The following is a 25,163-nucleotide window of genomic DNA, read 5'->3' as shown; positions in this document are numbered from 1 at the left end:
ACTGAAAGAGAATAACGAAAAAAAAAAAAAAACAGAGAGCGTGGAGGTCCACTTCGTCGCATTCCCCTTTCATTTCGGTTGCACCTTATAATTTCTTCTTCTTTCGCTCGCGCTCATTTTCTCTCTCCTATTTTCCGATCGATTCATCGTCTTCTTTGATTTTCCGATCAAATTCATCATCGGATTCACATTGCCGGATCATTTGCAACGGTAACAGTTACAAGCAATTTCTTTGATTATTTACTTTGATGCATTTCATTTTTCGATTTGTTAGGTTTTGATGTTTGTGATTTTTTTTTTTTGGTTTTTTGTGTTGGATTTGGTCCACATTTTGATGATGTATATCTATTTTAAGTAATTTATGAGTTTGACTTCAAATTGAGAAGTTTTGTAGCTTCGATTTGACAAATTAGGCAATGAATTTGGATTTTTCATGGAACTTGAGTTGTTATTTCAATTGCATAGCACTGTTTCGTGATTCTAATCCTGTTTATCTCAAATCAAGTAATTAAAAAGTGCAAGTTGAAGTGCAGCTTACCGGAAGTAAATTGATAACATGATCTTTTGGTTTTCAGGTATGCAATTTCGATTAATAATTATGAGTGATTGTTAGGTTAAAAGATAGTGATATAATGGAGGAAGAGGAACTCAAACATATAGATATTTCTGAGGAGGACTTAGATTTAGATGGAAATGCAGGTGGTTTAATTGGAGGTGAAGAAGCACAGCCATCGCCATCTCTACTTAACTATGATAGTGTGTTCCGTCAGGATCGTGTGAGTCATACATCTGATAGCTTTATGGCATTGAGTGTTGAAGAGGAGGGGTTTGAGCAAGTAGCTTTAAACGATCAAGAGGATAGTGACAGTGGACTTTGTGATCGTGAGGATTCAGGTGTGTCACTGGCTTCTGACAATGTGGTAAGTACACCTGGTGGGGTGGAGAAAGCCGAGGAAGTATTAGATGGAAGTTTTGTAGATAATGTAGAGTTGAGACAAGAACTTGATAGTTCAAGTGTTGGTCATATGAGAAGTTCCTCTTCTACTAAAAATGATGTAGATACTGAATCTGAATCCTCACCTATTGTGTCGCAGCCAAAATTAAGGCCGAAAGGTTCTATGTCCACTGTGTCACCTGAGCTATTGCATCTAATTGATTCTGCCATCATGGGAAAGCCTGAAAGCTTGGATAAACTTAAGAATATTGTCACTGGTGTTGAGGCTTTTAGTGATGAGGATAGTGATGCAATGTCTTTGCTGGTGATTGATTCACTTCTAGCTACGATGGGCGGTGTTGAAAGTTTTGAAGATGATGAAGGTAATAACCCCCCTAGTGTTATGTTGAACTCTAGGGCTGCCATTGTTGCAGGCGAGTTGATACCTTGGCTTCCTTGTGCTGGTGATAGTATGGGTGTAATGTCCCCTCGAACGCGGATGGTTAGAGGATTGTTGGCTATATTACGGTCATGCACAAGAAACAGAGCAATGTGCTCGACAGCTGGTTTACTTGGTGTTCTTCTAAGATCCGCCGAGAGAATTTTTGTGTCGAAGGGTCAGTCTATGGAGCAGGTTGATTGGGATGGTATGCCTCTATGCTATTGTATTCAGTATTTGGCTGGTCATTCTCTAAGTGTGGTTGATTTGCATAAGTGGCTTGAGGTTATCACTAGGACTCTTACTACTGTATGGGCTCCTCATTTAATGCTTTCCCTGGAAAAGGCAATCGGAGGAAAGGAATCAAGAGGTCCTGCTAGCACGTTTGAATTTGATGGTGAGAGCTCTGGTTTGCTTGGTCCTGGTGAAAGTCGTTGGCCATTCACCAATGGGTATGCATTTGCAACATGGATTTATGTTGAGTCATTTGCAGACACAGTAAATACTGCAACTGCAGCTGCTGCAATTGCTGCTGCTGCTGCTGCCACAGCTGGAAAATCATCGCCAATGTCTGCTGCGGCTGCTGCAAGTGCACTTGCTGGTGAAGGCACAGCACACATGCCAAGGCTTTTTAGTTTCTTATCTGCTGATAATCAGGGTTTGGAGGCATATTTTCATGCTCAGTTTTTGGTGGTTGAATTTGGTACTGGCAGGGGAAAAAAGGCTTCACTGCATTTTACTCATGCTTTTAAGCCGCAATGTTGGTATTTCATTGGCTTAGAGCATACTTGCAAACAGGGTTTACTTGGCAAGGCAGAGAGTGAGCTGAGATTGTACATTGATGGGTCTTTGTATGAAACTCGCCCTTTTGAGTTTCCTCGTGTTTCTAAGCCACTTGCATTTTGTTGCATTGGGACAAATCCACCTCCTACAATGGCAGGGTTACAACGTCGTCGTCGTCAGTGCCCCCTTTTCGCTGAAATGGGACCTGTTTATATATTTAAGGAACCAATTGGACCTGATAGAATGGCTCGTCTGGCTACTAGGGGAGGTGATGTCCTACCCTCTTTTGGCAGTGGGGTTGGCCTACCTTGGCTGGCAATGAGTGACCATGTGCAAAACCTGGCAGAAGAAAGTTCGCTACTGGATGCAGAGCTGGCTGGATTGCTACATCTTCTTTATCACCCGAGGTTGCTCAATGGACGATATTGTCCAGATGCTTCTCCAAGTGGTGCTGCAGGTCCTTAAACTTATTGTATATTAATTGTAATTTAATATCTATCACTTCTTTAGAAGCACCTGAAATCACATTTCTTCTCAGAGTTTATATGTTTTGTAGCTTTTTTATGTTTTGAAGCTATACAATTAGTTGCTCATTTTTTGTCTAAGCATGAATTCTGTAGATCATTGTTGCTGTCCTGATTATATAAAAGGCTGAAGTAGTTGGCTTGCCACACTCCTCATTTAACAATCATAACTTTCAGCTCTAGGGAATTAGTGCATGGATTGTTCATATATGACCAGAACTTTAATTGGGTCTTCATGCAGTGAACCTAAAGCATAATTGTTAGACCACTATTGTAGGCGCTCTTTGTGTGGATCATTCTTTTTTCCTAAATAGTATCTCCTTTAGTGGTATTCTTTAGCTCAGCACCTTTAACCCAACTTATCTGGCTTGCTTGATTTAATTTAAGTTATTGACATTAATTTCTCCTTAGTCCTCAGTAGTATTATCCTCACTGCAATTGGGTAATTACAATAGATGTCTTGACAGTGTAGCATGTATTTTACAGGTGCACTTCGCAGACCAGCTGAAGTGCTTGGACAAGTACATGTTGCTTCGAGGATACGGCCAGTGGATGCATTATGGGCATTGGCGTATGGTGGTCCAATGTCATTGCTTCCTCTAACAGTTTGCAGTGTAAATTATGATAGTTTGGAGCCTGAACCAGGGAACCTTACTTTATCCTTGGCCACTGCTGCTCTAGCTGCTCCAATATTTAGAATTATTGCCATGGCTATGCAACACCCTAAAAACAATGAAGAAATAGGTCGTGCAAGAGGTCCTGAGGTTTTGTCTAGGATCTTGAATTATCTTCTACAGTCATTGTCTTCATCTGATGGTAAACATCATGATGGCGTGGGAGATGAGGAACTTGTTGCTGCTGTTGTTTCTCTATGCCAAGCTCAGAAACATAACCATGCGCTCAAGGTGCAGCTTTTCAGTACGCTTTTACTGGATCTTAGGATTTGGAGCTTGTGCAACTATGGACTGCAGAAAAAACTCTTGTCATCTTTGGCTGATATGGTTTTTACTGAATCTTCTGTAATGCGGGATGCCAATGCTATTCAAATGCTTCTTGATGCATGCAGAAGATGTTACTGGATGACTCGCGAAAAGGACTCGGTCAATACTTTTTCTCTAAATGAGGAAACTCGTCCTATTGGCGAAGTGAATGCTTTGATTGATGAACTTCTAGTAGTTATTGAACTTTTAATGGTAGCAGCACCACCTACACTAGCATTAGAGGACATGCGTTGTTTGCTTTGTTTTCTAGTGGACTGTCCCCAGCCCAATCAGGTAATACTGTGATTCTAGCATTATATCTTAAGTTTTCGAATTTTTTTTTTTTTTGGGTACGTGTTACTGGGTCAGGAGTTGATTGTTACACTAATCTTCCAGGTTGCTAGGGTTTTGCACCTAATCTATAGGCTGGTGGTTCAACCAAAGGCATCACGTGCTCAGACCTTTGCTGACGCTTTTATATCATGTGGTGGGGTGGAAACACTGCTTGTTCTTCTGCAGCATGAAGCAAAGGCTGGTGATCAGGATATGTTTGAATATCCTATTGAAAACAATGAGAAGGGCTCGTCCGTACATGGGTCTGAAGTGGCTCATGATGATGGAGTATCAGAAAGTAGTGATGGTAGAAATATTGAATCATTAGAAGAGAAGCAACTTGCATCTTTGGGTGAGCTGGGATCCGAGTCCCTTAGCAGTAAAAATGGGGTGGACCTTGAATTACAGAACACTACTGGGGATCTATCTACACGGAGGTCTGTGGAGAGAATGGCATCTGCTTCAGAAAATTTTTTTGCCAAAAATGTGGGTGGAATTAATCTATCAATCAGTGCTGATAATGCCAGGAATAATGCTTATAATTTTGACAAAATCGATGGTGGTGTTGTTGGAATCATCAAACTTCTGGGTACTTTGGTTGCATCAGGACATGTAAAATTTAATTCCAATGCCCCATCGTCAGTTGTTACCGGCAGTTCTGGATTGCCTGATACAGGTGGCTCTATGTTTGATGATAAGGTTTCTCTTTTACTTTTTGCTCTGCAAAAGGCTTTCCAGGCAGCCCCAAGAAGACTTATGACTGCTAATGTGTACACAGCTTTACTGGCAGCCTCGGTATGACATTACTTTAATTTTTTTTTTATTCATATTATTCTACTCTGTTTGTTCATTAGTCTTGTTCAGTTTGTGGATTTACTAAATGAATTTGTGCTGCTAGAGTAAAGAAAAAAGTGTTCTTTAGGTTATGATAATGTGTCTCTTTGTCAGTTCTGGGAATGTGCTTCCAGAAGATAAGTAGATAGCTTGATAAGTCTTTCCATTATCCATGAAAAAAATGTTTCTTATGATACGATATTTCAAGTTGGGTGATTAGTATTCTATGATTGTAATTCCCAAGTTTCTTTGCTCATCTGCTTCACTGCTTGTATAGTCGTATTATGTTATTCTTCCAAAGACGCCACATAGACAATTTGTAAATTCAGCTGCTGTTGTTTCATACAAGTTTTCACATAAATTATTGACATGGATTTTGTCTTATTTTTTTCAGATTAATGCTACTTCGACTGAAGATGGTTTGAACTTGTATGATTCTGGACATCAATTTGAACATTTACAGCTTTTGCTGGTTCTCTTAAGGTCACTTCCCTACGCATCTACAGCATTGCAATGTCGAGTGCTCCAGGTACTGCTCTCCACTCTTTTGTAATACATTAATACTATATGTTTGTCTTGTTGAAGAATTGAATCCCATAAAAGTTTTAATAGGTATTTTCCATACAGGTCAACGTAAAACATTTTTGGGATTCTGGGTTTTGGACCTTGAAATTATTCATTATAGTTTTTGAATAGAAGAAAATGAGGTAGTGGCGATTGAAAGAAGATAAATATTATTGACAATTGAAATTATAATTGCTTCTTCTTTATTTTTTATTTTTTGGTGATAAGATTTAACTGTTTCTTATTTAGGCATTAACAGTAGCTACTTCTATGTGAAAAAAGGGAAGGAATACCTAAGGATACGTTTTTTTGGAAGGATAGAATACCAAAGGATTTCAGGAGGAGAAGTTGTAGAGATTCCCATTCTTGTTTTGGCCCTTTGACCTTTTTTTTAAAAAAAATTATTTTGCTTTTTTTTTTTTTTTAAATGTTTTTTATTTGTTATAATAGTACTTAGTCTCACATGATTTCGCACTTTTGGGTTATCTTGGGAGCTGTATACTTGTAATTTTGTAAAATTTTCATAGTGACCTTTCTCAAACCATTTATGTTTTTTACTCGCATGTTGTTACTACTCATTTAAAACTTTTTAGAATTTTTATTCTTTTTACTCTTTTAAAACTCTGTTAAGTTTTACTATGCTCTTTCTTTTTCTCACTTTAGACACCTTTTTTTTCAAAGTTTTTCAACTGGTTATCTTGTTATTTCCTTTTTTCTTTGTCAGATCTCGGATGGTTCCTTATGACAATTCATGTTAGCCGACCCATATGGGTCTTAAGGTTTGTTGTTGTTCATTTTTTTTTTTTTTTTTTTTTTACAAATCAATTGATTAATAAAAAGCCATCCGGCATCTACAAATGGAATCTACATTAACAAATACATAAAATTGAATCGAATTAGGGTTTCCTTCATCAAAGCTACGATCGTTGAAAAAATCTTGCACTGTGGTACGTCTCTCGCACACATCGCTGGAATATACAGCCTTTTCGGAGAGACGGTTTAACGATTTGTTGTAGCCGTAAGGATGATTTTCATCTGATTCGCTTGAACGCATTTGAAAACTTGACAACCGTTGCGATCTCGAACAAATTTTTACCAAAGAACTGACAATAGGGCAAAAGATGATTACTTTTTTGATAAATCCTAACATACAAACAAACCTTAAACATAAACAAACAACTAAACCAATAAAAACTAACGACTCCACCATAGGGAGACACTCCACCATAGGGAGACGGACGTATCTACACTTACTCGTGTAGATTTATTGAAACCTAAATTGCAAAACTAAAGAAAATTTAGGGAAAAGGGTTGAAAATAGTCTAATTTCCGAAGAAATTAGACTATTACCGGCCTAAACGGCCAAGATTTTGGAAAAACCCTAGAAGAGATGAGGAGAGAAGAGGAGAGGAGAGGCGAGAGATTTGCACTATACTATAGCTTTGTTGTTGTTCATAGTGACCTTATTTTTTCTTAAAAAAAATTTAAAAAGTAAATATTATTATTTATTTTAAATACAATTAGGAGGGTAATTTCACCCAGTAGGAGTGACCAGTACTATTTGCATGTAGCATTAGGTTAGGTGTGAAAGGATCTACAGACTTGGGAGGCTTTTTGTTTCAAGTTTATGTATTAGCATTGAGGTGCGCAATACTGCGCATCTAACATGTTCTTTGAATTATATAGTGGTTGTACCTAATTGTTATTTGTCTGTCTATTTACAACCAGCAATATCATAAATTTGCTTTTCAATTCATGGAGTGCAGTCTTAAGTCCTCTTAATATCATGCTGTCAGTAATTGTTAATAAAAAAAAAAAAATTACATAATGCTGTTAGTTTAATGCAGCTTTTTACACAAACTTTTAAGGTTTCTAAATTGCCTTCTACATGATTTCAGGATCTTCTGTTTTTGGCTTGCAGTCATCCAGATAACCGGAGCTTTCTAACTCAAATGGAGGAATGGCCTGAGTGGCTTTTGGAGGTTCTCATATCAAACTATGAGGTAGTGTCTCTATTCATTCTGAAAATGTCTGTAATTTGAAAATAAATTGCACGGAGGTGAAAATTGGTGTAAATGGAAATGGGAAATGGCCAATATGAAAAACTTACATGTGTAGCAACAAAGCTGCAAGCAGTAATTTGAAAAATCAGGAATCAGTTTTCTATACTCCCAATGATTCAATGAAAAGAAAATCCTCTGTTTATTCCAATTAGAAACCCTAAGCTAAATTTTATTTATAAGTAATCACATGGCACAATTTGAAATTTAGACATTTAGATAAAATCCACATTTAGTGATTTCCTATGATAGAGAGTAGAAGAGAAAGTTCCAGTGATTCATTCTAGAGCAAAGGCTTTGACAATGGGAGCAGCCAAGTGGTGGCTCTCCTACTTCCCAGGCTTTAGAGGTTAGAGCTAGAAGTTAATCCTTGGGCAAGTAGTTGGGGGGCGTGTGATGGATATTTGAGTGAATTGGAGATCCAGGAGTTGTACCAACTTAATTAGATTTTTATGGCTAATCAAAGCGTAATTGCTTGTGACATAAGACACAACTAAGATTATTGAGCGAGATTATGTCAGTCAAAGAGAGAAGATGCTTTAGAGAAGATTGGTGATGTAGAGAGTCTAGAGACTCTGAAGGGAGTTGGGAGAGAAAAAGGAGACATCACTTGTGATGGCTGCTTGTGTTATCATCTGGAAAGGCTGATGGTCCAATTTTGTCAAGCTGTGGATATATTGTTAGTCTCTACCCATATATAGTCCTGCTATGGTGGTCGATTTGGCTCAGGGAGAAAGGTTGGTGGAGAGGTGATTGTAAGAACTAAGATGCACTGAAATATAGTGAGCCATCTTTTGTCACATTTTAAAATTTTTTTTTCTTTTTTTCACAATTTTTTTATTAAGTCAGCTTTGGGTTATAGTGGGCATGACACTCTTGTAACGAAGTTTGTTGTCCTCAAGATGCTTTCAGACATTCCCTTAATGGTCTTTGACGATACTTGCTACTCCTCGTATTATCCTGTCCTACCCGTGCATACAGGGGATGTTTCAGGAACAGGAAATGCCACCCTCTTTTCCATTCTGTGCTTCATAGCTATGAAAAAGTATTACAAAATTTGACATATACTTACGGTTATCGTTAGAAACGGGAGATATTTAACCCACGTGCTTTGTGTATGTGTATGAATCACTTGCGTACTGACGTTATTGTTCTGTTGTTTGATCAGAGAGCTTCAGCGAAAAGCTTGAATTCTTCAAGTTTGGGAGATGTAGAAGATCTTATACACAGTTTCATGATCATCATGTTAGAACATTCAATGCGGCAGAAGGATGGATGGAAGGTGGGCTTACTTGGTTCAGTAATTATCTACCTTTATTGCAGGAATATAATATATAAACTTTTACAAATGTCTTAAGGGATTGTCTACAGCATACCTTCAAAAAGATGTTTAGTTAAATATGTTGATTTGTCTAATTGTGATATGTTTCACTTCAGTGTGCCTCTTATTTATTATTCAAATACACGAAAAAAGATAGCTTTTGTTTCTATTTCTTTTCTTCTTTGTGCTTGAGTGAGATTTCTGGGTATCAGTCTGTTTCATAACTTTGTTGATCAATAGAGTTAAGTTATAACTTAATATGTTAACCACTTTATTAATGATTTGGCCAACAAGTTATCTTCTTATACCTGGTTGTTGAGTGCAATAGTATCATTTATGGCATTGCTGTTATTTCTTTTGCACAGGATATTGAAGCGACAATTCATTGTGCAGAGTGGCTCTCTATGGTAGGTGGATCTAGCTCTGGAGATCAACGTATAAGGTACTCCCTTAACATTAAATTCGATTCAAGTTTGATGGCTTTAATATGAGATAGAGCATTTTGGATAGTTTTGGTAAAAAGTCTTTTACTCCTAGTTGTTTTGGCTGCCTTTGTGGGTTTGAACTGCGAAGATTAGTCAATCACATATCATGGTTTTTTTAAACCAGAATAACCAGTAAGGAAAATTAATTTTTCTACTTTGGGTATGGCCCTGACAGGCAACACCTTTTCTGGCATCTTTTCGATTCTTTATTTTTTTGGATAAGCATTAAAGGTATAAGAAAGACATCATGGGTTCTTGGACAAAATGCTCATGCTTGGGGGCTTTCGTCTTATTGTCTAGCCACTATCATAAAAATGAAAAAAATGTCTGGGATCCCTTAGAACCTATCACCTTGACTCCAGCTACACAATAGCCTAAGGAAAAGAACTCGAATCGGAAATCTTTGCCCTCCAAAAGCCGCTAGTTTATTGGTTTCTTTTTTTTCAAGCACACTACTAAACTGCCAACAGAACTATTCTTTTCACTTTAGCTGACCAACTTTAATTTGTTTTTTACCAAGTCACAATGACGTCATTTGCAGAATAGGCTTCCTTCTGCTCATCCCAACTAAGGCTTATGATAAGTGCCAAAGTAAACAAACATAAGAATGGAAGAGCAAAAACTGAAAAAAAAAAACTCTTCTTCCGTATGACATATACTTTGGTTTGCTAGGCACATTGCATCTTAGGTCATTGTTAAGGCAAATCTTAATATTCTTATCATTGATGTTTTCCCATGCAAAAACTGAGAAGGGTTTTTAAAAAAGCTTTTGCCTTTTAGAAATGTTTAGCAGAGAGATATTATGATCATAATTTACCATCAAATGCCTTGAAATTGGAGGACATATCACCAGTTGAAGAGGAAGGGGTTAACTGTTGGTTCCGGCCTTCCGGGTATGATTTATGACTTCCTAAAGGAGGTAGGAGCAAAATTGAAGAAGAGAAGAGGGAGGGACTTCCCAAGGTAGAAGGATGAGCAAGCATAGATCAGCAGAAAGAAGGACTGGATGGAGCAGAGAACATCAGCCTTGCCGTGGGGAGAGAGAAAAGAGTGAGGAGGAGAGAGATGATAGACTTTGAATTTATTTAAGAGCGAACACTAGCTTACATGTTTGAGTTTTTAGGTATCACTCGTTTGTCAGAATTAAAACCCAAATTTGATGCAATTTACAAGTGGTTTACATTGATAATTTACCAATCACCCTCTTGAACAGCTTGAAAATCCTTAGTTCTTTTTTCACAGCTTAAAAAAAATTTCTACTCTGTGCTTGCAGCAAATGCAGCCTCTTCTCTGCTTGGGGTATTGGTACGGGCGAATAGCAATAGTTGCTACATTAGCTTCAATAGCTGCAGTTAGAGGTGTCAATTTGGATGGTTGGATCGGGTCTGGGTCGGGTCAATTTTTAAAGTTGAGTCATGTTAAATTATTATGTTCACGCGAGTCAAAATCTGAATCGTATATTTTTCGGGTCAGTTACGGATCGGGTCGGGTCGGGTGTGGTTTTGACACCTCTAGCTGCAGACTGCAGTTTAAACAAAAAAGAGCGAGATTCATTATAGAAGAGAAGCTTTTCTAATTTTCAATGTTTTGGATATCATTTAAATAAAGACCCCAAGGAGAGAGTTTTGGCTTTAGATTGGGTATATTGAATTCCAAGTCAAAAAAACCAAATGGAACCAAATTGTGTGATTTGTGTGTTATGTAAGGAGTATAGAATACGTAAAGTTCATATGGCATTATCAACTTTCAAGTAGTTTTCAACTTGGATATCGGATTTACATTATACATTATTGTAATTTCTGGAGCATTAAATTTGGCTGGTCTGAGTCTTGCGCCTTGGAAATGCTTTTCTTGTGGTTCTTTTGGCTCTATTTTTAGGAAGTACTGTTTAAGTTTTCGGAACGGTGCTACTTTGTCTTGCTTGTGGGGTGGAGATATTTATTTTGCTTCTTTGTCAGTGTATGCAGGCATGCAGCTAGGTAGGTCACAGGGGTTTGTTCATATGATGCAGTGTGACTTTGAGCTCTGGGGGTTAATGTGTTAATTTCATTTTTCTGTGCTCTTGGGTCAGTACTTATTACCTAACTTTGGGTGCCTCAAAACTGAAGGTTATGTTGTGCTGACAGATTGTAGAAATTTCTATATCTATAATTTTTTGTAAGAAATAATTAACCGACTGGATTAAAGGGAAGTGCATTTATTACTACATGTCTTGAAAAATTTGCTTCAATTTAACCTCAATAGAGCTCATTGTTGATTTTTATTGACATGTTTTCAAGACGTGAGGAATCATTGCCTATATTCAAAAGAAGACTACTGGGTAGCTTGCTGGACTTCTCTGCTAGGGAACTTCAGGTTCAGGTACTACATGTTCTTCTGAAACGTAGGTTCTGTGTGCAGAGATTGTTTCATTGCTTTAGTTTCTTTTGTTTTGACATTTCTCGCGGTCTCACCCCTGTGGAATAAAGGATGTTAAACCTTATTGGTGAACCTTTTCTTATCACCCCTGAATGCAGTCTAATGCTGATAAACCTAAAATTGCGAATAACTCAATCTAACTCAAAGTTTGGGTAGGAAGCTGAATGACAAATAATTAATGGTCTCCCCATCTCTCTTTCGTTCAAAACTGAAAATTTGAAATTTGATTTAGCCTTTACATTATAATTTGACATCTGGTTCATGAAAACACATTAAAATACCTTTAAATGCTTTTAGTAGCTGCGGAGGATTCTTAATACAATTATAATGACTGTTCACTCTAAGATGCCTGGTTTATAGAATAATATAGTGAATCCTATGGAATTCTGATTTTGAAAGAGAAGTATAATCCAAAACCTGCTGTTGGAATAAGTAGGAGCAGGATGTCTTTGCCGATAACTTGCATTATACGGAGTATAAGCTATAAGCCCATAGCAGTTATCGTTGCGATGGCCCTTGTGTACTTGTCCTTGCAGTAATGTGAAAGGGCCTGCTGTTATATGTTTCTGTCTAATAAAATAAGATCTTTTGTAGCCTGTGGGAGATATAAGGGGCTTGGAGATCTCCTGTTGCCTACCATAATTGTAATAGTGTATTTTTTTATTTTATTTTATTTTTTTTTAAAAAAAAATTCTAACACAGGTGCAAACTTATGTTAAGCTTCTTACCTGTGTTGTTATTTCCTTCTGAGCAGACTCAAGTCATTGCTGCTGCGGCAGCCGGCATCGCTGCTGAATTTTCCACACCAAAAAATGCCAAGGTGGAAGCTGAGAATGCTGCTCAGCTTTCAGTGGCATTGGTAGAGAATGCCATTGTTATTTTGATGCTAGTTGAGGATCATTTACGTTTGCAGAGCAAAATATGGTGTGCTCGTCATAATGCTAGTGGCGCTGTGCCCCCCCTTTCATCAGCTAGTCAATCACATTCATCAACTGTGGCTGCTGGAGAGCAGAAGGATGTTTTGGGTGACCGTAAATCATGGTCTGGCGACACTGGAGGACTACCCCTCGATGTATGTGCATTTGTTATTTTTGCTATAGTTGATTTACTGTGCATTTCTGCAAATAGTCTTATCTGACAATACCTCATAAGCCTTATAGGTTAACTGTTAACATATATTTCTGTGTTATTTGTGATGACACCAATTTAATACCTTTTGTGCATAACCTGTGTAACTATGATTCAGATCCTTACTTCAATGGCTGATGTAAATGGGCAAGTATCTGCGGCTGTTATGGAAAGACTAACTGCTGCAGCTGCAGCTGAACCTTATGAATCTGTCTCTTGTGCTTTTGTGTCTTATGGAAGTTGTGCAAAAGATTTGGCAGAGGGATGGAAGTTCAGGAGCCGGCTTTGGTATGGTGTTGGTGTTCCTTCCAAGTCAACTGCATTTGGTGGTGGCGGCAGTGGTTGGGAGTCTTGGAACTCTGTTTTAGAAAAGGATGAAAATGGTTGCTGGATTGAGCTTGCTTTGATAAAAAAATCTGTTACGATGCTGCAAGCTCTGTTGCTTGATGAATCGGGACTTGGTGGTGGTCTTGGCATCGGCGGAGGATCTGGTACAGGAATGGGAGGAATGGCAGCTCTTTACCAGTTGCTGGATAGCGATCAACCATTCCTATGCATGCTTCGAATGGTGCTTGTTTCCATGAGAGAAGAAGACACTGGTGATGAAAGTATGCTTATGAGAAATTTGAATTTTGAAGATGCATCATCAGACATGATACATAGACACGCTGGGAACATGACCATGGATTATAACACTAGATTGTCTACTAGAAAACCTAGATCTGCATTGTTATGGAGGTATATGGATAGCTTTATTCCGAACACTTTTGCCTTATTTTTTTTCACTTCCAATACTGTAATATCCTGCCGGTGTATTTTTTTTTACAGATGGCATGTTGTTAGTTTGCCTAGTTTCTGTCTTGCTTTGTTTTTCAACTATGATGCCAAACTATGTTAAAACTTTGTTTTTATCTCTGCATCTTCTGATTTATATTATAGCGTTTTTACCACCCTACACACATCTTTATTGGATATAGTAAGGGCCTAACATTAATCTTTTCTTTCATCCACCGCCCCCCCCCCCCCCCAAGTTCCCCGGAAATAGTGGAGAAAAGCAGTATACTTTTGGATATATATGTTTGTGCCCTTCTACTCTATGCCATAATAACATGTAGAGAAAATGACTTATTTCAGGCTCTAGTTTCTGTTGCCTTTTTGCTGTTTTTTGACTAGTTCTTGATTCATTGCATTAAGTTTTTCCCTAATTGCCACTTTGCCTTTTGCTCCTCCCCCCCCCCCCCCCCTCTATTTGTGGGCCAAATGCATAACAATTTTCTTGAAAATGGTGTGCAGTGTGCTTTCACCTGTTCTAAATATGCCCATATCTGAGTCCAAAAGGCAGAGGGTATTGGTTGCATCCTGCGTCCTGTATTCTGAGGTTAGTTTATTGAGATTCAACTTACATTCTTAAAATATCTAATTGTCATTTTCTGAAATTGCTATTTAGTCCTGTTATATCTCTAACAGATTCCTTTCAAGTTGTTTGTTGTCCGTACCTTTCTAATTATTTGATTTTGGATGTCTGGTTCAGATGTGGCATGCCGTTGGAAAGGATAGAAATCCTCTGCGCAAACAATACCTGGAGGCTATAGTACCTCCATTTGTTGCTATTCTGCGGCGGTGGCGGCCATTATTAGCTGGAATTCATGAACTTGCGACTGCAGATGGTCTCAATCCTCTGGTTGTTGATGACCGAGCATTGGCTGCAGATGCTCTTCCTATAGATGTAAGTTTTATACAATTATATTATTGCTGTTTCTCTTTTCCGCTGTCCTATGGTCTTTGTCATTTTTGCTGCTGCTCCTCTAAAGGCTAAAGCTGAAGGTTGTTTCACGTATGTGTTTTTCAATATATTCCTGAAAATCTCTCTATGCACTTGTTAGTCGAGTAAGTTTTCTAGAAAGTGCTTTGTGCAAACTGCTATATGCATGCCTGTCAATCCCTGTCATCACACTGGATTATCCCATTTCAGTGTATGGTTAAGGGGAATGCTTTTGGCTTCCCTGCTGCTGATATGGATAAAACTGTTTTTTATTTTATTTTATTTTATTATTTTTTAAAATTTTTTATATGAATAGGATTAAGATTTAATTCTTGCTACCTGTAAAATATCGTTGAACAGTTGCAAGTCGTAAGAGACTAAGAATCTATTCTTTTAATATGTTTAATATTTTATTAGCTGGGGAGAAGGTCAAGGCTGGATGCCGTCTGCATTTGTTAATTTTTTTAGGATACTTGTGACCCGTTGGTGGTCCTGTCGCATGTTTTAAAACCTATTGTGTGTGTATCTATCACATATATTAAAGTCTTTATATGTTTGATGCCCATTTTTTAAGTCTAATGTATTTGTCAGTTCGAACTTTTTTTAACAAGATCACACAACACTATACATTCATATATGCCCAATTGTGTAATTTGATGTTTACTGCACACATAATAAAAAATTGTTGTTGTGGTTTCAGGGAGCTCTTGCCATGGTATCTCCAGCCTGGGCTGCTGCATTTGCATCTCCACCTGCTGCAATGGCATTGGCTATGATTGCAGCTGGTGCTTCTGGAGGGGATGTTCCTACACGTGCATCAACAACACAGCTTAAGCGTGATGTCTCGTTGCTTGAGCGAAAAGCAGCTAAGCTACAAACATTTTCAAGTTTTCAGAAGCCACCAGAAACTCCGAGTAGATCTCCAGCTGCTCTTAAGGATAAAGCAGCTGCAAAGGCTGCTGCCTTAGCTGCGGCCCGTGACCTGGAGCGTAATGCAAAAATTGGTTCAGGCAGGGGCCTAAGTGCTGTTGCGATGGCTACTTCTGGTCAGCGAAGAAATGCAAGTGACATGGGACGTGTTAAGAGATGGACTCTTTCAGAGGCCATGGGAACAGCTTGGAGGGAGTGCTTGCAGCCAGTTGATACTAAATCAGTCTATGGCAAAGACTTTAACGCTTTTTCCTACAAATATATTGCAGTACTTGTTGCAAGTCTTGCTTTGGCTAGAAACATCCAGCGATCTGAGGTCTGTGCTGACTCTCATCTTTGACGCTTTCACTCATTATACCAATATATATTCGAGTCCTTGTTGCAGCCATCATGCAAATTTTTGTATCGCAGATTGACAGGCGGTCTCAAGTAGATATGTTGGCTAGCCACCGTCAAGCTACTGGAAGTCGTGCTTGGAGGAAACTCATTCATTATTTGACAGAGATGAAGTGTCTCTTTGGGCCATTTGGTGACCATCTATGCAATCCTGAATGTGTATGTAATTAATTGCTTCCACCATGCTATGTAAAATTTTGACAATGGACCGGACACATTACTTGTTTTTACTGGTTGTCTTAGGCAATAGAGTACTAAAATTTAGTCTTAATATCTCGCAGGTTTTCTGGAAGCTAGACCTCATGGAAAGCTCCTCAAGGATGAGGATGTGCTTAAGGAGGAATTACAGAGGCTCATCACATGTTGGTGCTGCAGCTGATTATGAAGATAACGATGCTTCTAAACAAGATCAACCGAGGGACATAAGTGCAACAAATGCTTCTGTCTTGGCAGCTGAAGCAATTTCCGCTGATGCATTAAATGAAGATGGTGAGCACGCTGATGTCAATAATAGGATGAGTATTGACTTTGATGGGGAGCAGCATGAGGAAAATCATTCAAGGCAGTCCGTTGGACCGGAATCTCGAATGCAAGTGTCATCAGATGCTAATGATGCACCAACTACCAGTGGCCAAGGCATGACAGAGGATACATCAGCAGTTGCTCCTGGGTATGTTCCTAGTGAGCTTGATGAGAGAATTATGCTTGAACTTCCTTGCTCGATGGTGAGGCCGCTGAGGGTTGTACGAGGAACCTTTCAAGTAAGTCTTGTGTGACCTGTGCTGGTTGCAATTCATTAATATATTTTTTTTCTAGTTGCCTTCATGTAGTTATATCTCTGTCAGATGTTGAAGGAAATATCCTCAAGTGTCATTTAGAGGGAACCTTTCAATATCTTCAAAATGTTGAGGGAAATGTCCATATATAAAGTAGAAAGTATTTCAAAATTCATTCCTGTTTAGATGCTAACATTGATAAGTGTCTAACTGGACAAATCAAGATCATAAAAGGATAGATAGGACTCTGTAGTAGTGCCTGCAATTTTGCGTAGTACTACTGTTTACAAGTTCCAAAACCTTTAAATTGTTCCCTGCAACATAGGCATTTTTGTTCCACTTGACTGATGAAAGTTTTCACTCAAGAAATATCTTTCCTTATATTTGTGTTCTGCAGCATCATATTCTTAGGGAAACTGTAAGTTAATTGAAGGAATTTTAGACTTAAGAAGGATTTTTATGTTCTGTTTAAAATAACTATTGGGAATTGTTGTTCCCTGATTGAGCACAAGCTCTAATATCTAGTTCACCCATATATTAACCGCGCATCTAATTCAGCCTCATGAAGCCCTGCTTGAAGTGGAATGTATGTAGAATATGAAGATTGCAGTAAATTCATGGTCATTTTTCTCTAGATAAGAACATTCATAAAAGTTTTTTCAAACAGCATAAGCACTAGGAAATATAAGAGAAATGCTTATTTTTCTTTCAAATGACAATAGACTGTTTTATGAATCACACTTTACTATTTTGTGTGTTATATTTGGTGAACAGTGTTTTAGATGAAAGCTTGAACCATAATGAGAACTTTCTAGTTTCTTCTAAGGAGATGAAGGTGAAAAATTCACTAATAGAGTAGTAGGATTCCAACATAATTGTTTGTAAAAGACTGTCTGACTGATTGTGTTCATTAAACAAGATACAAATGCTTCAGTTATTTTGATCTGTGTTGCTGCTTTAATAAAGAGCTATTTTATGCAGCAATATTTATATAATTATATGCTGGGTAGTGCTTGATAAGACAGTATCAATAATATATATGTTTTTTAAAAACCTATCGCTTTCAGATAAATGTGTCTCATTATTTGACAAGATCATCTGACACGTGCTTGAAAGTAATAATTACATTCCGTGTACTTTTAAGTTTCAACTATCTTCTAGTTTATTGTAAAGACTAAAGTCACTATACATCTGCTAGTTCAGCATGTGTTTTCAGTTTTGTAATCTGTCTTACAAAATAATTGTTGATTTCAGATAACTACAAAGAGAATTAATTTTATAGCCGATAATAGCGAGACCAGTTCGTCAGGGATTGAACTGGATCATAGTTCAGAAAATAGAGATCAAGAAAAGAATCGTTGCTGGTTAATATCTTCCCTGCATCAAATCTATAGCAGAAGGTTAGTTTGTGAGAGATGATCATAGCCATTTTATTTTGTCATATATTTAAGCTAGGATCTTCTTTGATTTCTTTTGTTGTTTTTTTTTTTTGGTGAAAATTTCTTTTGTTGTTGAAGATATTTTTTCCCCTGTCAAGTACTACCTCCGTTTCCCTATAGATGCAACATTTTGACATTCCATTTACTATTAATTTTTGTTTATAATTTTATATTAATTAATTATGCATTGAGATCCCACAATATTTTTTATGTTACATAAAAATATTTAATTTTCATATGTATGTAAAAAGTTTAGTCAAAGTTGATAGATAAATAGTGCACAAAGTCAAAATGGTGCATCTATTGTGAAATGGAGGTTGTATATGTTTTGCAATTCTTTTTGTCCAGTTTGATATACCTTCAATTTTCATTGAGTTAAAATAAAATTTCAATTTTGAAATGTTTACCACTTGAATTTGTATTTGCAGATATCTTCTGAGAAGAAGTGCACTGGAGCTTTTTATGCTTGATCGCTTTAACTACTTTTTTGATTTTGGGGTATTTGGTCTTGGCATCTGCAATTTATTTCCTTTATATTATGAAACCTTTGTTTATTCATTATTTTTTGGCAAATTTTTGTTAATCTGTCAAATTTATATTGGTTTTGTAGACTAGTGAAGGTAGAAGAACTGCGTACCGAGCTATTGTTAATGCACGCCCTCCTCATTTGAACAACATATATCTAGCGACTCAGGTTTCTTCTAATGCTTTTTTGATTGACATCTTTTGTTGGAGGATATTAGTGACTTGGATCCTTTAAATTTTTCTGCCGTTGCTGTTTTATTTCCGCTTCATAGTCCTTTTGTCTGTTTTTAATATCCTGTAGAGACCTGATCAGCTTTTGAAAAGAACTCAACTGATGGAGCGTTGGGCTAGATGGGAGGTAAAGGCATCATCCTTGGGATTGTAGAGCTCTTTAAGCAAAGTTTACTTTGTCTCTCAGTAAAATGATCTAAAAGAATGGTATGCTTATTTTCAGATCAGTAACTTTGAATACCTAATGCAACTCAACACACTGGCTGGGCGTAGTTATAATGATATTACTCAGGTTTTCATTCTGCTGCTACAATATTTGAATTTTTCTTACATATTTGCTTATGACTTTACATAGTTGTTGATGTCATTTCTTTTTCTACCTTATTTGATGCAGTATCCAGTATTTCCTTGGATTTTGTCTGATTATACTTCACAGAATCTAGATCTTTCTAATCTTTCTTCTTATCGAGACCTTTCAAAGGTGAGTAACTCAAGTTATTTTTTATATTATTGTTATTATTGATCAAAGCACCAGTTCTTATAACTAATTGTCCCCTCTCACAGCCTGTTGGTGCTCTAAATCCTGAACGCCTACAAAAATTCCAGGAGCGGTATTCCAGTTTTGATGATCCTGTAATCCCAAAGTTCCATTATGGCTCACATTATTCAAGTGCTGGAACAGTACGTTTCTTTCTTTTCCATGACAATGTTTGTGAATCAAATATTTTGGCTTTGCTAGAAGGCATTTTTTTTTTAAACATATGAACAAGCAGCTGGCCAGTTTGCGAACTGAAGAGGTTGAAGGTTTTGGATCATATGGTTTTAAAATTTATTATTCAGTCTCTAGCATATACATTGTTTCATTTCCATGAATTTGTTGATTTTATTAATTATAATGTGTATGCTAAAGTTAATTTCGAAATCTCTATCATAATGATGATCTTCCCTTAATAATTTTGTTGATTCGTATATTACGTTTTTTACTAGGTGCTTTATTATCTTGTTCGACTGGAGCCTTTCACCACTCTCTCTATTCAACTACAAGGTGGTAAATTTGACCATGCAGACAGGATGTTTGCTGATATTGCTGCTACTTGGGAGAGTGTTCTTGAAGAGATGAGTGATGTGAAGGAATTGGTAATTAATTCAGTCCAGAAGTTCCTATACATAATATGTTTGGGTCTTGTTCTCTTAAAATATAATAATAAAAAATATTTATTTGGTTTAGATTAGTTGAGTTTAGCAAGCATCTGCTTTGACAGATAAATACAGCCCAGAAGGAAATTAAATTTAACCTGATTGAAATGAAATTTTGTTGATCAAAACTGAAATCAATTTCAATCAGGTAAATCAACTTTCCTTCAATGGAATCTGCCTAGTTATCAGTCTAAAGGGCTGAGTTTTCCATCCTAGGGGATGTGCCTTTTAGGGCGAGTAAATTTTCAAAAAAAAAAAAAAACACAGGGATAATCAATTTTGATAAATGAAAACCAGTTTTGTTTCAATAATTTCAGTTCACCGAGTAAAGTAAAAATCAGTTGAAGAGAACATGTCCCGAGTTATGAAATTATTCAAAGGTTTGGGTTTTTCCCCTTCTTTGACTAGTTCTTGTCTGGGCATCTTAGGTTCCGGAGCTGTTTTACCTCCCCGAAACATTGATTAATGAGAATTCCATTGATTTTGGTACCACGCAACTTGGTCAAAAGCTAGGTATGTCCCTAACAGATTTTTTGCACATTGTTGAGTTTGTGCATTAGAGAGGATGAGTTAATATGTTACCTTATGCGCTCTTCCAGATTCAGTTAAGCTTCCTGCTTGGGCTAAAGATCCTGTTGATTTTATTCATAAGCATAGGATGGCTCTTGAGAGTGAGTATGTTTCTGCTCATCTACATGAGTGGATTGACCTCATATTTGGGTAATTTATATTAATTGCTTATTTTCTTCATTTAATCTTTCATTTGAGTAAAACATGCAAAGCCATATTCTTCTCAAAGACTTGGCTATATGTAAATATCAGTACATGAAATGATTAATTGATTGTGTAGGTATAAACAACGGGGGAGGGAGGCTATAACAGCCAACAATGTTTTCTTTTATATAACATATGAAGGAACAGTTGATATTGACAAAATTGCCGATCCTGTAAGAGAATGTTCCATGTGATTTTTGTTTTCCAGTTTGGATACTGAATTGTCCAATTTAAACTGACATTTTCTTTTACCTGCACAATTTTTGTTTGATTGTGAATTTAAGGTACATCAACGTGCCACTCAGGATCAGATTGCTTATTTTGGGCAAACCCCATCTCAGCTTTTGACTGTTCCCCACATAAAAAGAATGTCGCTCTCTGAGGTGCTTCAGTTGCAGGTAGCCTGGTTACAATTTAAGCTAATTATTACTTTATCCTTTTAATCCGTTTATGTTGACTACATATAAAATCCAAGATCCACTGCTGTAGTCTCTTAGGATGGCTCTGCGTGAACACCTCCTAAACTTTCCTCCTGAGCTTGCCTAATTCATGTGCAAGAATAGCAATTTTCTCCTTGCCTAGTGGCTCTTTTATTTATTTATATATTTATTTTTTTACTAACACTATGCATGTGCAATTTCATCAATATATGACTATATGAGTATATCCTGTAGTTTTTCAGTTATTGCACACTTTGATAATTAATACCATTTTAATATGAAATGTGCTTATCAGACAATTTTTCGGAATCCAAAAGAACTCAAACCATATGCTGTTCCAATGCCTGAACGCTGCAATTTACCTGCTTCTGCAATGCATGCTTCCTCGGATTCTGTTATCATTGTTGATATAAATGCTCCAGCTGCATTTGTGGCACAACACAAGTGGCAGCCAAATACACCTGATGGCCAGGGTGCACCTTTTCTTTTCCATCATGGGAAAGCCACTGCCAGCTCTTCTGGTGGAGGTTTGATGCGAATGTTTAAAGGGCAAACTGGAGCTGTTTCCGAAGATTGGCATTTTCCTCAAGCATTGGCATTTCCTACTTCAGGAATCAGAAGCTCGGCTATAGTTGCTATAACCAGTGATAAAGAAATTATAACTGGTATGTGTTTTGCTGCTGTACTCTCTTATACGATCGTAGTGGGTTTTTTTTATTTTAATTATTTTTAAAAATTAACTCATGTGATGTCTCTTATACAAGAGTTTATTAAGTGAGGCTATTTGCTTACCCCTTTTGAATCTATCTCATCATCAGGTGGGCATGTTGATAACAGTATCAGAATAATATCAGCAGATGGGGCAAAGACCCTTGAGATGGCCATAGGGCACTGTGCTCCTGTGACATGCTTGGGTCTATCATCTGATAGCAATTACCTTGTGACTGGGTCTCGAGATACTACCGTATTGCTTTGGAGGATACATCGTACAGCTACATCTCATTCTTCCAGTATTTCCGAATCTTCCACTGCTTCTGGTACTCCTTCAAACAGCAGTAATGTTTCGGCAAGTATCTTAATAGACAAAAGCAGGAAGCGGCGAATTGAAGGACCCATACATGTCTTACGGGGTCACCTTGCTGAAGTTATATCTTGTTGTGTTAGCTCAGATCTTGGAGTTGTTGTTTCTTGCTCTGAATCACCAGATATTCTGCTGCATTCTATTCGAAGGGGCCGTTTGCTCAGAAGAATAGATGGTGGGAAGGCTCATTCTGTCTGCCTTTCATCTAATGGCATCATAATGGCTTGGAATCAATCTCTTCATATGCTCAGCACCTTCACTTTGAATGGTATTGTTGTTGCTAGAGTGAAGCTTCCCTTTTCTGGAAGCATAAGCTGCATGGAAATTTCTTTTGATGGACAGACTGCTTTGGTTGGGGTGAACTGCTCTCAGAAGGAAGGATCTCTTGACAGCAGCAGGTCTTGGAAGTCAAAGCAACTGGAAACAGAAGCCCTTTCCTCGGGATTGGATGAGAAACAGGAAGATTGTATGTTGGATATAGCATTACCTTCAATTTGCTTTCTCGATCTATATACCTTAAAGGTATGCACAAATTCTATTGTTCACATGCTTTATTGGTTTCTTTTTCATTTTTATGTTGAATCATAAATTCCTGATGAACGATTTTCAGAAGTTTTTACCTACTAACAAGGCTGTAATGACAGGTTGTACATACATTGAATCTTAAAGCTGGGCAGGATATAACAGCCATAGCTTTAAACAAGGACAACACTAATCTTCTGGTCTCCACGATGGATAGGCAATTGATAATATTCACCGATCCAGCTGTAAGTTGAAATTCACTTAGTTTTTTAATACCTACAAAAACAGATTACGGCTCTCATTTTCTCCTGCTGTTTGTGGGAGATTTTTACTGTGTTCTTAATGATAAAAAAATACGGAGTAGAAAAGAACTACACTAATAGGGACTTTTGGGTTAACTTTTTCCATGAAGTTTGACAAGATAACTTGCCTGACTGCCTTGATACTTGGACTAGAAAAATCTCTTTCCAACTGTTAAATTTTACTTTCTTGAACAGTGCTCCCTAAAGTGAATTAGTGATTCAGTGGTCAGATGTAGAATTCCATACTTCAGTAATGCAGAGGCTGTCCTCTTTACAGCTGTAATGCACACGTGTGCAACATTAAAACATACACATTCATGCTTCTTACTTGTGGAATGTTTTTTATTGGAAAACATAACTCTTGGTAACTTTAATAACAGGATTGTATTGTCTGTATGACTACATCCCAAAATTGATTATAATCTGGATCGACCAGTGATCGATTGACCAGCTTCTCCAATGGATTATAGCAGGATGTCATTAATAAAAAAGCAGGATTATTCCTAGAAAGCTTATGCAATTTTTGTCTGTAGGTGGTACATGTTTCACAGTGATGCATTTAAGCTACCTAGTAATAGCATCATATCATTACGTTTGAATTGTAATCTTTCTTGGCGTTTCTTTGTATGATAAATTGTATTGAATTCTTAGCGCAGTCTTGATTTCAATTATATTGAACCAAATAAGGATCACTAGTCCCAACCCCTAGAAATCTTGGTTGGAAACTCCCTAGACACCGGTCTTGCTCATAATGCTTATGTTTATTTTCGTTGTTTTGTTCTGTCCTTTAATCTGGTAAGTCTGGTGGTTATTGTCTTTCAGGAATGAAAATCTTATATTATTGCTTACGGTCCTAAGGAATATGGTTTAAGGGTTTGATCTTTGGCTAACCATAATTTTATTGCTTATTGCTTACAGTTGAGCTTAAAAGTGGTGGATCAAATGCTGAAGCTCGGTTGGGAAGGCGATGGACTTAGCCCTCTCATAAAATGATTGGGCCATGTATTGTTTGAATCTAAACTATTGGAAGTCTCTGTGGAAGAGGTAAACAGGAGTTATATCCTTGTAATCTGACTGCCAAATTGTTCAGACTTCAGATGCTGTTTTTGTACTTCTCATCTGACAATAACAATTTGGTTTGTATTGTATGTAATCATCTTCATGTATTTATGTATCAACACGAGGTTACGAAAATAGGTTTGATAAAGGCTAGTTAGGTACATTTTTGACTTGATTGAGTTGTAAATTCTTCGGTATTCATACAGGTTAGGCTGTAAAACCCTCTGTTCAGTTATACAAGAATACAAATCTACGGTTGCCAATTCCTTTTACATAATAAAATCTGGAGTTGCTTTATTCTTTTGATAGAATTTTTGTAGTTGCTTTTTTCTTTTGAAATAAATTAGAAGTTTCTTCAAACAATAGCATATCTAAAACCCATTTTACTATTTTTAGGATTGTGCTATATCTTTATATCATGCCCTTTCAGTTTTAATTTTTATTCGCACACACTATACACTGAAATTTATTTTAATACGGAATACACTGATAGAAAAAAAAAATATATATGGTCACACGTGAACACAGTACTTCACATTATTTAAACACTATAACTAGATGCCATTTGATTTAGAAGCCCCTTTGGGAACCTCAGAAAGCAACTTGGTGGTTCAAAAAAACATATTCTAATTGCCAAATTTGATGGCTATATAATACCCAAAATTTGACAAATTTAGTAGGTTTCAGGACATGATGTAAAAAACACACGGATTCATAAGGTATGTACATATAGGTCACATAATTTTGTTTTGAACTATTATCATGCATTAGTCACTCACATGAAGGCCTTTGGTGGTCTATAGTAGAGCACATAAAAAAGCAGCCATATTGATTGTTTAAAGACGAAGCGGATAATTTTACCTAACACAATTAGTCTCTTAGGATGTTGTGGGGTTTATAGAAAATACCAAACTCTTGTCAATCGG

General features: G+C 37.1%; 1 protein-coding gene across 1 annotated transcript; it reads left to right on the top strand.

Annotated features, from left to right (window-relative positions):
* Positions 1-24,534, top strand: LOC145586743 (BEACH domain-containing protein C2-like). Its single transcript, XM_081643651.1, has 32 exons — positions 1-210; positions 576-2,613; positions 3,167-3,954; positions 4,057-4,788; positions 5,222-5,356; positions 7,290-7,394; positions 8,620-8,733; positions 9,138-9,214; positions 11,537-11,618; positions 12,430-12,747; positions 12,922-13,541; positions 14,097-14,181; positions 14,335-14,529; positions 15,266-15,811; positions 15,907-16,050; positions 16,173-16,652; positions 17,922-18,067; positions 18,535-18,604; positions 18,717-18,800; positions 18,933-18,989; positions 19,086-19,154; positions 19,257-19,343; positions 19,427-19,543; positions 19,850-19,999; positions 20,488-20,572; positions 20,659-20,779; positions 20,910-21,006; positions 21,118-21,231; positions 21,569-21,938; positions 22,092-22,876; positions 22,999-23,121; positions 24,097-24,534. Exons 2-32 carry the CDS (start codon positions 633-635, stop codon positions 24,169-24,171), a joined length of 8,952 nt encoding a protein of 2,983 aa, XP_081499777.1. The 5' UTR covers positions 1-210; positions 576-632; the 3' UTR covers positions 24,172-24,534.
* The last annotated feature ends 629 nt before the right edge of the window (positions 24,535-25,163 follow it).

This window comes from Chenopodium album, chromosome 16 (assembly GCF_948465745.1).
Source record: "Chenopodium album chromosome 16, dcCheAlbu1.1, whole genome shotgun sequence".
NCBI classification, from domain to species: Eukaryota; Viridiplantae; Streptophyta; class Magnoliopsida; order Caryophyllales; family Amaranthaceae; genus Chenopodium; species Chenopodium album.
The sequence above is the reverse complement of the archived record's forward strand: the minus strand, read 5'-3'. Positions and strand labels throughout refer to the sequence as shown.

What these genes read in the sequence shown, in the direction of transcription:
- LOC145586743 (XM_081643651.1), top strand. Translation starts at nt 633, where the DNA reads ATGGAGGAAGAGGAACTCAAACATATAGATATTTCTGAGGAGGACTTA. An exon ending in TGCAATGTCGAGTGCTCCAG is followed by an intron (nt 5,357 to 7,289) that starts GTACTGCTCTCC and finishes ACATGATTTCAG; the next exon opens with GATCTTCTGTTTTTGGCTTG. An exon ending in TGAGTGATGTGAAGGAATTG is followed by an intron (nt 20,000 to 20,487) that starts GTAATTAATTCA and finishes TGGGCATCTTAG; the next exon opens with GTTCCGGAGCTGTTTTACCT.